General features: G+C 47.5%; 1 protein-coding gene across 1 annotated transcript in view; it reads right to left on the bottom strand.

The window, feature by feature from the left end:
- The window catches only part of LOC136604695 (lysophosphatidylcholine acyltransferase 2-like), a 95843-nt gene that overhangs the window by 28039 nt on the left and 53051 nt on the right, over window positions 1-14753 (bottom strand). The window contains exon 4 of the mRNA XM_066588920.1: window positions 9702-9800. Coding sequence (XP_066445017.1) covers window positions 9702-9800 — 99 coding nt within the window. The remainder of the gene's footprint in view (window positions 1-9701; window positions 9801-14753) is intronic.

The raw sequence follows: 14753 nt of genomic DNA, 5'->3' as shown, positions 1-14753 counted from the left end.
TTAGGATTATTAGGGGAGGATTTTTTTACTTATCTGTGATAGCAGATATCACGAAAATTATGCACAGATCTGTTTTGTTTATCAGATTTTGTTAGTGATTGTGTATTTACTGTTCGCCCGAAGACAACTCCTCTTCTCTGCCCCAGAGATGCCAAAAGGTTTGACAATCCTGTTACTAAGTTTTGTTATGTGGTAATGTAATATTGCAGGCTGGCGAGACCCTGCTGTAAGTGAAAAGGAAGTTGAATTTGTTGCCCGGTGGGGTATATAAGGAAGATGTACATCACAGCATGGGGAGTTTCTTTCGGTGAAGCTTTTAGCGAAGTACAAAGTAATGTACATGGAGGACAAGACACACTGCTGCCTGTGGTTGACCGGCGTGAAGTCCAGCAGACCTCTTTACATGTAGCTGAGAAGAGTCCAGGACTTATGAGACTTGGCGTTGCCCGGCGAGGTATATCAGTGGGGCGGACGTCACAGCATGGGGTACTGAGTTTCTAGGAGTGAAGCTTTTCGCAAAGTATGCAGTAGTGTAAATAGAGAAGACGCACTGCTGTTTGCAGTAGTCCGGCGTGAAGTCCAGCAGACCTGACCTCTTTATGTGTCGCTTCGCAGAGTCATGACTTAGCCTGGTTGCACACGAGCGGGTCAGATTCTGCTGCGGGCACCCTGTTCCCAGCTGGCATTTAACCCTTTTCAATCCAATTTGTATCCTGGTTTTCCTAGGTTGCTTACTCTTTTTCTGCCGTTATATAAACGGCGCTATCTGCTGGCTAAAGCTAGTACTGAATTAGTTGACATGTTGGATAGGCTCCGACAGCAGAAAGGGCTGGCAATATACAGTAAGACAACCCCGACTGACGTCTTTCAACATCGGAGCTGTATAGCCTTAAATCATAATGTCTTCAGATGTCAGACAGTGGATTGGAAAGGGTTAAAGGTACCCATCATTCCTTCTTCTCTTCTGTACTGCAGATTCTGCTGTGGGCAACCTTTACCCATCTGGCATCCACGCATACGTCTCATTTCTTCTTCTCTTCTGTACCTCGGATTCCGCTGCGGGCACCTTGTTCCCAGCCGGCATCTGCGGGTACCCATCATTCCTTCTTTTCTTCTGTACTGTGGATTTTGCTGCGGGCACCCTGTTCCTGGCTGGCACCCACACGCAAGTCTCTTTTTTTTCTTGTCTTCTGTACAGCAGATTCCGCTGCGAGCATCCTGTTCCCGGCCAGTATTCACGGGTATCTCTCATTTCTTCTCTTCTGTAGTGCGAATTCCGCTGCCGAGACCCTGTTCCCAGCTGGCATCCACACGTACCTCATTTCTTCTCTTCTGCAGTTCGGATTCCTCTGTGGGCACACTGTTCCCAGCTGGCATCCACGCGTACCTCATTTCTTCTCTTCTGTACTGCGGATTCCACTGCGGGCACCCTGTTCCCGGCCAGCGTTCACACGTACCTCTCATTTCTTCTTCTCTTCTGTACAGCGGATGGCCTGCATGGCTCGCCGTCTTCAATGGAAGCCGTTCGCGCAGAATCTGTTTAAAAATAGAGAATGTTGCAAATTTTCCACCGCAAGCGGAAACAAATCACGATTGATTTCCACTCGTGTGCAGAAAAGGCGCTTTTCCATAACATGCTATGGAAGTTATTTGCTGCAGATGCCTGCTCCGGATTCCGCGATTCAAATACGGTTGTGCAGCCGGCCTTATTAAGTGTACCAGGTGATTGTATCTTCATCCTACCGAGGTAGATGAAAGCGTTTCCCTGGCTGTCAGCCTGACCGAAACGTGATTACCTGCCTGCAGCAATTAAAGTTTGCTCAGTGAGCCCCTGCCATCTGCAGGTATGTTTTATCCACCTCTAGAATATTCCTACTTCTGGACCCGGTTCCATCCACCACCCAGTCTACATGGTCAGACCCCCATTACACTCCAATAGGGCCTGTGCATAGGATGGGCGTACCCATGAGTTACATACAGACACTTTCAGCCGTGTGCCTTATGTAAAGGTGTCAGTCCTACCTTGTGCACCACAGTCTAGGATTCTTTTTGCACTATGGAATTTATGCCCGCCTGATACTTCAGTGCGCGACTCGGTATGTCTCTAATGCTTGAAGAAAAGGAAATGCACATTACCTAGAAGGAAAAAAACCTACCTGCCTGAAGGCCTAAAGCAATGTGTGAAGGTTGCCCAGACAACAGATGGAAGGTCCAGATTAAACAGGTATTACCACATTAGAAACAAAGGTCACCCAAACCTTCAGGTTATCATTAGGTATATTATATGGAAAAAGCAGCCGGACTCTCCATAAATAGAAAGCTATATCGCTCTAAATAAAACTAAAAGTCGAATGGATTAAAGCAAGGTGATTGGGTAAAAAGGCTAAACATGGACTTTTTAATAGACATGAAACCGTAGCCATGAAATATACAGAAAATACTCCAACACACAGATTAGCCAGAAGAGAAATACAGCTGCAGAATCCAACTAGTCTGCCCCGTTTTCCCCATCAGTCCTGTGATTTGGTTTCTGTCCTTTTTGATGGGTTTGTCATTGATGTTTTTACACCCTTGGTAAAGTGCTTATCACATGGGGAGGAAGCTGTTTTTTTCAGTGTAAAACAATTTTCTCTGATCTTCTAAAGTTACCTTGTGCCCCCCCTTATTTTTGGTTTACCAGCTGTAGAAAGAGAACCAACTATCATTCAATCCCTTCAAGGGTTTGGTTGGAGCCTTCCCGTATGTCCTACGGGACATCATAAAATGGGGACCTTCCACTTGTGACAGCCCTCACTAATGGGCCAAAGCAGAGCGGTACGAACTACGCTGGTCGTAATACTACAGAAGGACCTATATGGCTGGCCACAACTTCCCCTAGAGCTAACTGTGGATCACTGGGGGTTTCAGAAGGCAAACCGGATCACTGCGCCATTTTCATTTTAAAGGATGTTGTCACGGCAACACAACCTGTTTAATGTAATTAAAGGTTTCAGTCCTGTCCCCTCTGTCTACAGTATATTTAGTTCCTCAAACTAAGGGCTTATTCACACAAGCACATTTGCGCAGTGTATGCAACACGCAGTGAATAGAACCCATTGATTTTAATGGGTTCGCTCACAAGTGTATTTTGCGTGCGCATTTCATTTTCCCCCTAAAAAAATATACAGCATGTTCTATTTTCATGTGTATTATTCAATGTGCGCATTGGTTTCAATGTGTTTTTCTCTCAGCGATGCTGCGAGATTGAGAAATCTTTGGACAATTCCTCACATGGAATCACCAATTAGTTTCTATGAGATCGTTAAAAAAATGGTCTTACACTCACATGCCATGTGGTGTGAATGAGAATGCAATGTGATCTGTTGGGTTTTTGGACTTTTGCTAGTGACGATTGGGTTAGAAGAGGAAGAGTTCCTATTTTTGTTGAGTACGAGTACTTTCTCTCCCTTCAGCCAATTGTTTCTAATGTTTTTGTTATCAGTGTCCATCCATCCTTGTGTTAGCATTCAACACTGGCTCAGACTACAATATTTTAATGAGATTTAGGGTGCCTGTCCACGGGCGTGATTTGCCGGTGAATCACGTCCTCTGAAGCTTTCCATAGCCACTGCTATGGAAAGCGCCGGCCCCCTGTCCACGAGCGGAGAATCATTGCGATTCTCTGCTCGCGGCGGGCAATTCGTAGCATGCTGTGAATTGGCTCGATTCTCCGCAGTCAGCCTATCTATCAGATAGGGCTGACCGGCGGAGATTCGGCAGCAGCCCCTGCTCTCGGGCGGCGGCTCCCACGGCAGGGCTTCGCCACAGGATACCGCAACACCGTGGACAATTTAGATTTGTATATATGAATAGTTTTTTTCTCAGTGATAGAAAAAAAAAAACAGTGTGCCAATGCATTATTGCTGCCACATGGATATGCAGATACCGGCTGGTGATCGGCCCATACAGCTTTATTTATACTACACTATTTGGAAGAACATGGACAATTGTACAGAACAAACACTTTTTCCTCGTGTCACCCCAATTTTCTTATAGATTGTAAGTCTTGAGAGCAGCGCCCTCAGTCATTATTCAATTTTGATTTAGTTTTACAGCTTGTGAAGTGCTGCAGTAGAAGTTGGCGCTATATAAATTATTATTAATAAAAAAACATGGAAATTGCTTTGTGAAAGTAGAAAATAGCTGAACTGAAGCAACCAATGCCAGGCGGCTTCTGCCAAGCAAAATAAAAGTCATGGGATGTACTAAACAGGCCTAGTAATGAGAGCATAGTTTTACCTTTCTTTGTCTTAGTAATACATTATCCGCAATACTTTGCGTAGGTAATAGAGATGAGCGAGCACCAAAATGCTCGGGTGCTCGTTACTCGGGACGAACGTTTTGCGATGCTCGAGGGTTCGTTTCGAGTAACGAACCCCATTGAAGTCAATGGGCGACCCGAGCATTTTTGTATATCGCCGATGCTCGCTAAGGTTTTCATTCATCCAGAAATGTGTTACAATAAAAATATATACCGGCGTATAAGGCGACGGGGCGTATAAGACGACCCCCCAACTGTCACCTTATACGCCGGGAATACAGCGGAGCAAAGAATAAAAATCATTACTCACTTCACCGATGCTTCTGCGGTGCTGCTGCAGGCTGTCGCTCCCTTCTGGTCCCCGGCAGAGCATTGCTTTCTGGACACAGTGGTTGAAATCCCCGCCTCCAGAAACACACGTGCCTTCAGCCAACATCATTGTCATTGGCTGTGATTGGCTGAAGGCACGTGTGTTTCTGGAGGCGGGGATTTAAAGCCCTTCGTAGAGAAAGCAATGCTCTGCCGGGGACCAGGAGGGAGCGACAGCCTGCAGGAGCACCGCAGAAGCACCGGTGAAGTGAGTAATGATTTTTATTCTTTGCTCTGCTGTATTCCCGGCGTATAAGGTGACAGTTGGGGGGTCGTCTTATACGCCCCGTCGCCTTATACGCCGGTATATATTTTTATTGTAACACATTTCTGGATGAATTGCAGGGAAGGGCTTATATATTTAAGCCCTTCCCGACAATTCATCCCGCGATCGCCGGCAGCCCATTGCTTTCAGTGGAACCTGCTGTATTGCCGGCTCCATTGAATTCAATGGGCAAACATCGTTCTTCTCTGCCACAGCTGTTACAGCTGTGGCAGAGAAGAATGATTTGTCTTCTATATGTTCTCAATGGGGTCGGCGCTGCTGCCGCCGGGCCCATTAAGCGCATATAGAGAAGAGAACAGGAATCGCAGATCGCACATAGGTGCGATCTGCGATTTCTATGGCCTAAGAAGGACCGTTGGGGTTCTTGAAGCCTAAAATAACTCCTAACGGTCTCCATATAGCAGCAGCACTTTCCCTGATTTATGTCAGAAGGCATCTGTGGCGAGCCGCGGGAGGGCAGATTTTAATACTCGGGTGACACCTAATCTCGCCAGCCACTCACTGCAGGGGGGTGGTATAGGGCTTGAACGTTGCAGGGGGAAGTTGTAATGCCTTCCCTGTCTTTCTATTGGCCAGAAAAGCGCGCAACTTTCTCAGGGAAGAAAATGAAAGTAACCCGAACACCGCGTGGTACTCGTTACGAGTAACGAGCATCTTGAACACCCTAATACTCGAACGAGTATCAAGCTCGGACGAGTATGCTCGCTCATCTCTAGTAGGTAACTAATTAATGGCTATATTCTTCTTGCCATATAAATTATAGTAAAAAGACTCTTATTGTAATTGCCTCACAGAATAACATTTTTGCCTTCTTCTCTGACATTACAAACACTCCATGATAATTGGTCATACTAGATTGACTTTTTATATCTTTACATTAGTGATGATGCAACTGTATAAAACAGAATATGTACCGTGTTTCCCCCAAAATAAGACACTGTCTTATATAATTTTTGCCCCAAAAGACACACTATTTCCAGGGGGTGTCTTATAATACTCACCTAGTAGATTGTGTTCGGGTCCCTCACGCTGGTCTCTGGCCCTGCTGCAGGCCTCCGTGGACTCCTGGACACTGATAGAGCATTACTTCCTGGTAGCGGAGCTTAAATACCCCGCCTCTAGCAAGCAATTGCTCTAATTGGTTCATCGAGCACCACGTCGGCCAATCAGAGCTGGCACTTGATTATAGCCAATCACAGCCATTCATTGAATGACATCATTGAATGGCTGTGATTGGTTAATCGAACGCCGGCTCTGATTGCTTGATGCGGTGCTCAATGAACCAATCAGAGCAATCACTGGCTGGAGGCGGAGTATTCAAGCCCTGCTACCAGGAAGAAATGCTCTGGCGGCGTTCAGGACTACACGAAAGCCTGCAACAGCGCTGCAGCCCAGCAAGAGGGACCCAAATGCCGTCTACTAGGTGAATATTGCTTTTTTTCCCCCCATGTATTGTAGCTAGGATTAATTTTCGAGGGAGGGATTATACTTCAAACAACCCCCTTGCCTCCCAAAAATTAAATCTGGGTAGGGTTTATTATTGGGGTAGGTCTTCTTTTCAGGGAAACGCGGTAGGTATTACTGATGACCCTGATGTATACTTAGACCCACTCATCCCTGCTAAAATAACAAAGGCAATGTTGTTCTTAGGCCTCGTTCACACGAGCGTGGTTTTAGTGCAGATAAGGCGCGTAAAAAAATTGCGACTAACTGCTCAAAAAATAGCGTGAACGGGCGATTTCCAGCTATCAAGTCTCCAGCTTAATTAGCAGTGAAATTGCCCATTCACACGATTGGAGCTGCGTGTTGCGTGTTATCCAGCTACCACAGGAGTCTATGGAAACTCCCATACATCACGCACCAAAGATAGGTCAAGTCCTATCTTTTCACGCACTACAGACCTTAGATGCGTGTATTGCAACGGTGCATCTCCTATTTTTAAAGGTTTGTTGCGTGTCTAGATTTCCTTCAGCTAAACGCTTCTATAGGAAACCATTGATTCTATTACATGAGGTTTTTTTTCCACGCGCCTATTCTGCACTAAAACCACGCTCGTGTGAACAAGGCCTGAATCTATGTAGATTCTTAGTAGTTTTTTTTCCAGAGCTGTCATCGCGCTATTAGGGCTAATTCACATGGGCATATGCGTACAACACTGTAAGTATACTCCAAAATTGTACGCCCATACACTCTGCTGGCAGAGATTGTGTAGGGCTGCGAATCTGATGTCACGGACATGTACAGTGTGGTTTTTATTTTTCCTTTTGAAATACCCACCCTGTTCTGTATTGACAGCGTTTCATATGCACCCAATTCAAGGACTGCGTTTGATACGCGGAGAAATAGAACAAGTTGCAATTTCTCCTGCGTGTCAATACGCAGTGACCACACGCAGGTGTGAATGGAAGAGTGAAAGTCCATAGATTTTTATTGCCTCCGTTCACCGTGTGTTACATACAGGAAATATGCGTGCGTAATACACAGTGACAATACACCCGTGGGAATGAGCCCTAAGTGTGATAAGAAAGATACAACCACAGTCGACCATTTTAAATGCTTTGGAGACGAGTCCCTGTGTTACTCAAGTCACTGGCCGCATACAAACCACTGTCCTGCTCCATCTCCCCTCTCCACTACACTTTTTTAAAGGTTATTTTCACATGGGCGATAAAATTGCGCAATGCGAGTGAAAACGCAGAATTAGGAAACCCATGCTTTTCAATGGTTTCATTCACATCTGCGATGTTTTCTCTCATGCGATGTTGCAAGATTTAGAATTTGCTGCCTGCCCTATCTTTTTTTTCCCAATGGAGCTTTCGTTTTATCGCATTGCAACATACGAACTTGTGATTTTTGTGTGATGCAATACGTTTTTAACATTAGACACTTCTGTTGTCTACCGCAAGAGAAAATTGCAAGCGGCAGCGATGCAATGTGAGATTATTTGTCAGGAAAAGCATCGCTGATGCTTAATCATCTCATGGGCACGTATGCAATATTGCCGCGATATTTTCGTGGCGATATCTCACTCGCCCGTGTGGAACTAGCCCGAGGGGGTTTTCCCTCCAAGTTACCCTTTTAGAAGTGTGATTCTCACCTCCTTTTATGATGTTTCCTGTGATGGGTTTATGACTTTATGGGGTTAGTCAAACGAGCGTATGCGTATACACGTTCGCCTGTACGCAACGTATATTTGCATGAATGAATTTTTGACACAATGGACTCCCGACTGTTATTGGCATTTTTAAAGATATTCACCCCGGACACTGCAGCACGCATGTAAAAAACACGCTGAAGCAATTGCTGGCAACATTTGGAAGAAATGCTCGGAATGGTAATGAAATGCCTAATTAGGACGAGCTGTCTTTTCCAAGCGTTGCACGCAGGGTAACTGCCCCCCCCCCCCCTTTCCATCTATGGCAGCTTGCTGTGTTACACAGCGAAAGTATAAAATATACGGCCGTGAAAGATGGAGGACGTCTTATTTTTTCTCACGTAAATATTTTGCGCGGAAAAAAAGACGTTCCTCTGAACGCAAATGCATTGCTTACTCGCGTTATTTGTGCGACTTTTGTGTGCGGAAATGCCTTCGCAAATACAGTCATTTGAAGGAGGCCTCAAAAGGGAGGGAAGTCATTTTGGTAGCGCACAGGAAGGAGAAGTTGCACTATCTTTGGGCAAAAGTAGACAAAAAGAGTGAGACATGGTGGACATGCTGTACGCCTCTCCTCTGGAAGGCATTACCCATACCCAGCGACAACGGTTATTCTCAAAAGGGCTGGTGGTAAACTAAATATCGCTGAGCCAGCTATAAGAAAGGAAGGTTTGGAGAACCGGAATTCCTGTATCGAGCCTCAGGCATCCTAAGGTCGGTCTCACATGACCGGATTTAGATTGCGGAATGCGCAATACTCACCCACGCAGATGATCTGCGGTATTCCGCATCCATTAACAAGAATAGAGCAGTAGCATGTCCATTCACATGAGCGTAAATAAAATCGAAGTACGATCCATTCTTGTGTGAATTCCACACGGATGGCTTCCATTGAAGTCAATGGAAGACGTCCGACCCACAGCCCATCCGAATAGATATTGCGAATAGGTCACTGGTACCCGCGTCATCGCCTAGTGACGGCGCGGGAAGAACAAACATTTGAAAAAAAAATTGTGCTGCACATGACCGACGGCAGCTCGCGGCAGCCACCTGCAGTACAGATAAACGACGATAAGAAAAGGTATTCGCGGATGCTGGCTGCGGTCAGGGCCGGATTCCGCAGCAGGCACCCGCATGCGAAATCCGACCCATCCGTGTGGGACCGGCCAAAATAGAGTGACTTTCCTTACTTCTGAGTTTTGGGTTTGGGAGATTCGGATTCCCCAGAAAGGATGGAGACGCGGATGTCAAGCCAAGGCTGAGTCTGAACAAACACTACTCCAACTGGGCAACCCTCCTCCCAGGGACTGTGCCCATCCTGAACCAATGCCTGGCCCACCACAACACTCTCATAGTCACATTTTATGCTTACTGAGTACATAAGACGATGACCCCTATCCTCTGATGAAGGAAAGCCCAAGAATGCAAATGAATTCAAGAGTTTTCCAAATATTTCATTGAAGGGCAAAAAGACTCAGACTGTGGTGAAAGTAGAAGATTCTTCAATAATATCTTTTCTAGCTTTAATACATTATTTAAAGTACTGAAAAATAGAAATCATTTTTACCGTTGCACAAGATAAAATAACGTACCTTAAATGCCATTTGGATAGTATGCTCAGAATTGGCAGGATGGCAGAGGATTGCTATGCCGATCACATACTCTCTGAAGTCTATGGTGCCATCTTTGTTCTGTAACAGAGAAAAGAAGAAATTAAATACAGTTGAGTTAACCCCGTAAAGGACGCAGCCTTGTTCGATACTTAAAGACACAACGGTTCTTTGGGATTTTCTATTTTAAAAGCCATATTTTTTTTCTTCTGTCGGCATATAGCAGTATGAGGGCTTTTACAGACTAGCGGTTTTTTTTCTCCAAATGTCAATGGGACTTTCTAATGTTAAAATCACAATCGCACAAAAATCGCAACAACGCAAACTTGCGATTTTAACATTGGAAACTCCCATTGATATTTGGAAAAAAAATGCAGCGAAATTGCAGTGAGAAAAAGAAACCGCTAGTGGGTAAAAGCCCTGAGGGCCTGTTTATTGTATGGCAAGCTGTAGTTTTTTTTTTTATTGGTACCATTTTGGGGTACTTACGTATTCTATAATTTATTAATTTTTTTGGTAGGGGATAGAGTAAAAGAACACATCAGCCTTTTTTATGGCATTCACTATCTAGTATAAATTAGGCCATTTTCACATGGCCAAGAGAATCAAGCAAAGACTTGTGCAGTGCGGGGCACAAAAATATGAACCCCATTCTTTTGAATGGGGTCATAACCAAAAGCGATTTTATCGTGCATCGCATTGCACCGCGATGAGATCCCGGGAAACAAATCGCGGCACGTCCTATCTTTGGGCGTGCCCTCTCATCACATGGGGCCGGCGGCAGCAACACACCACGTACTAGGTGCACGCAGGGCGATGTGTGGTCTCCCCATTAAGAACAATGGTAGACACTCCGCAATCCATCGCCGCGGTCTTGATATAAAAACGCTTCAAATCTGCGAAAAAGTCGCATGTTGGCGAGTACGATATTGGACCATGATTCACAGCCCAATATCGCACTCGCCCGTGTGAAGTTAGCCTAACACAGCTTTTTTTTCTGCAGGTCGATACAATTACCACAATATCAAAATTATAATTTTTTTAGGGTTTTTCACAATGAAAACCTTTTCCCCATGGATGGAGCTTTAAGGACGTAACGATTTTTGGCTGATTTTCACCTCCATTCTTCAAAAGCCGTAGCTTTTTATTTTTTCGGCGACGCGGCCGTATAAGGGCTTGTTCTTCGCGTGGCGCACTTTAGTTTTTATTAGTGCCATTTTTTTCGGTACATAGACTATATTGTAAGGCTTAAGGGACAGTTAGGAGGGAAAGCCTCATGGGATCTGGGAGCTTTATGTACATGATGGATGGATGATATGTCACCCTCCATGGAGGAGGTTTTCTGGTTAACCAAGATATGTTACAAAGGTCATTACTGGGTCAGATGAGATGGAAGAGAGTGAGTTCTGCCCAGTGATGGACTGGTTGGCAGCGGCAGATGATTGGCTGAAGAAAAATGGCGGGAAATGGCTGTGGTTGTCAGGCAGAATCAGGTGGCCTGACCGTGGCTGGTGATTGGCCCAGAGGAACAAACAGAGGAGCAGCAGTGAGATATGGAGGTGCAGAGATGTGGGGCCATGATCTGGAAAGGAAGCAGCACCCAAGTAACAGTTCCCTGTTTGGATGGGGAGGAATAGTTTCACAGATGTCTGGAATTCCCTGCGCTTCAGCTTAGGACTTGTCAGCAGCGCCGGCCAGGAGGAGCAGAACAGGCAGAGGACATTGTGTGAACGCTTGTATCTGAGGAGGACTTGTCAGTAGAATACCACCAGCGAAACGAATGTGGAAGGAGAGAGACATCTTTTACCTTCATCCAATCGGAGGCAACTGAGACATAGCAGCAGGAACAGTGCCCACTAGATGCCAACACCAGCGGGAACAGTGCCCACCAGATGCCAACACCAGCGGGAACAGTGCCCACCAGATGACAACACCAGCGGGAACAGTGCCCGCCAGATGCCAACACCAGCGGGAACAGTGCCCGCCAGATGCCAACACCAGCGGGAACAGTGCCCGCCAGATGACAACACCAGCGGGAACAGTGCCCACTAGATGACAAACCAAGTCCTGTGCTGCTGCAGGCACAGCGTACAGGTGAAGCTCTACAAGTTGGTGAGATCTCTGGTACCCAGGTGGTATACCTGGTACGTGTGCATATAAGGACTTGTTTAACCAGTTGGGGGCGATCCGCTCGCCGCTTTTTGTGTTTGTTTTTTTGTGGGCCAGAACCAGGAGTGGCACGGGGTCCGTCCCCTCTGAGGTAGCCACGGCACGAGGGTCCGTCCCCTCTGAGGTAACCACGGCACGAGGGTCCGTCCCCTCTGAGGTAGCCACGGCACGAGGGTCCGTCCCCTCTGAGGTAGCCACGGCACGAGGGTCCGTCCCCTCTGAGGTAACCACGGCACGAGGGTCCGTCCCCTCTGAGGTAGCCACGGCACGAGGGTCCATCCCCTCTGAGGTAGCCACGGCACGGTGGTCCGTCCCCTCTGAGGTAACCACGGCACTGGGGTCCGTCCCCTCTGAGGTAACCACGGCACGGGGGTCCGTCCCCTCTGAGGTAACCACGGCACGGGGGTCCGTCCCCTCTGAGGTAACCACGGCACGGGGGTCCGTCCCCTCTGAGGTAACCACGGCACGGGGGTCCGTCCCCTCTGAGGTAACCACGGCACGGGGGTCCGTTCCCTCTGAGGTTACCACGGCACGGGGGTCCGTTCCCTCTGAGGTAACCACGGCACGGGGGTCCCTCACCTCTGAGGTAACCACGGCACGGGGGTCCCTCACCTCTGAGGTAACCACGGCACGGGGGTCCCTCACCTCTGAGGTAACCACGGCACGGGGGTCCCTCACCTCTGAGGTAACCACGGCACGGGGGTCCCTCACCTCTGAGGTAACCACGGCACGGGGGTCCCTCACCTCTGAGGTAACCACGGCACGGGGGTCCCTCACCTCTGAGGTAACCACGGCACGGGGGTCCCTCACCTCTCAGGTAACCACGGCACGGGGGTCCCTCACCTCTCAGGTAACCACGGCACGGGGGTCCCTCACCTCTGAGGTAACCACGGCACAGGGGTCCCTCACCTCTGAGGTAACCACGGCACGGGGTCTGTCACCCTCTGAGGTAACCACGGCACGGGGTCTGTCACCCTCTGAGGTAACCACGGCACGGGGTCTGTCACCTCTAAAGTAACCACGGCATGGGGTCTGTCACCTCTGAGGTAACCACGGCACGGGGTCTGTGGTTGAGGCGGCTGCTGCTGTTAATCAGATCGGTTTTATAATTACTTGTTATTTTATAACTGTTACTTTCATATAAAGAATCAGAATAGAATGATGATAACCAGAGGAGACAAACATTTTTTATAAATCGGGGCACCGCAGTATCTGGGATGCGAGAAGGGGGGTGGGTTTTACATTTAATGGGAATCAAAGTAAAGGGAGCGGTGTGGGTACCGACATGAGGGCTCATATGGTGCCGCTCTCATCCACAGATTGTTGTTTTAGTCAGAAATCAGTACAAATTCCTTGCATCCAGGAAATAGAGAATGTCCTGCAAAAAGGCAAGACTCCAATCAGGCTCTCATGTTGGAAGTAGGCCCGGCTCATTTAAGAAGGCTCTCAGTACATCTTAGGCAGGGGTCACGCGGGACGTATTCCCAGCGGAAACCTCGTGGATTGGCCGCAGCGAAAAACTGCAAGATTTCTGCTGGGAAAGTGCTGCTTCAAGACCCGCGGCACTTAGCCGCATGCTTTTCCGTTATAGAGGAGAGCGCAGCTGCAACAGAAAAAAATATTGACATGCTGCGCCCGGGAAATCTGCGCCGCAGCGCCAGCTTCTGCCGGCTTTGCCGCAACTGATTGGCTCTCCCGTGTGGACAAGATTTTTGACAAATCTCGTCCACATGGCTGGCTAATACCAGGATTAGCGGCCGCAGGCGGACTTGCCACAGAAAAATTCTGGACAAAATTTCCGCGCCAAATCAGTCCTTTGTGAACCTAGCCTTATATGTGCATGAGTGCAAGGGACTCGGCTGTGAAGGGGTTTGATGAGTTAATTTATTTCCTATCCTGAGGTAGTTCCGTTGATCAGGACATAGATGAGGGCAGAGTTGCATGTCATTCCCGGGACGCAGCATGTCAATTTTTTGTCTTCCATTGTGACCCCGCTCCTCTATGGAAAAGCTGGTCGCAACAGAAAAGCGTGCGGCGAAGCTGCTCCAAAACCCGCGGCTTAGTGCAGCTGGTTTTGGAGCTATGCTTATCCAGCAGAAATGTCATGTTTTTTCAATACAGCAAAACCGAGAAATTTCTGCCGGGAATACGTCCCGTGTGACCCCAGCCTTACAGAGTGCGATAGCGCGGGATCTCACGCTATCCTCACGGTGTAACTGTACGCCCTGTGGAGCTAAGTACCATGTCGTGGCAAGGGGTTAATCACTTTTATTACATCTTTTTGGGGGGCGAAATAAACAAAAACATTTTTGACTCCATCTTTTTTTCGTTCCTTTACAAAAAAAAGGGAAAGCACACAAAATACTTGTTTTACATGGATTTAAATTTTTATTTTGCTTCTTTTCTAGGTAGGGTACTTTAACCTATGATTCAATGATTGCTCAGATTATAGGAAAAAAAAGATAACACGCTATGACGACCCATCGGCCCTCTGCAACCGGATGGTAGAGGGCCAATGACATTAAAGAGGGAGCTCACTTCTTTTGTTGGTAGCTTACATTGCGGCCTGTAAAGGGTTAACAGTAGTGATGAGCGAGCATACTCGCTAAGGTCAATTGCTCGAGCGAGCATTGCCCTAAGTGAGTACCTGCCCGCTCGAGACAAAAGGTTCGGGTGCCGGCGGCGGGCAGGGAGCTGCGGGGGAGAGCGGGGAGGAATGGAGGGAAGATCTCTCTCTCCCTCTCTTCCCCCCGCTTCCCCCTGCTGACTGCCGCTACTCACCGCTCCCCCGCGCTGGCACCCGAACCTTGTGTCTCGAGCGGGCAGGTACTTGCTAAGGGCAATGCTCACTCGAGCAATTGCCGT

The sequence above is a fragment of the Eleutherodactylus coqui genome, unplaced genomic scaffold (genome assembly GCF_035609145.1).
Source record: "Eleutherodactylus coqui strain aEleCoq1 unplaced genomic scaffold, aEleCoq1.hap1 HAP1_SCAFFOLD_68, whole genome shotgun sequence".
In the NCBI taxonomy this organism is placed as follows: domain Eukaryota; kingdom Metazoa; phylum Chordata; class Amphibia; order Anura; family Eleutherodactylidae; genus Eleutherodactylus; species Eleutherodactylus coqui.
The sequence above is the reverse complement of the archived record's forward strand: the minus strand, read 5'-3'. Positions and strand labels throughout refer to the sequence as shown.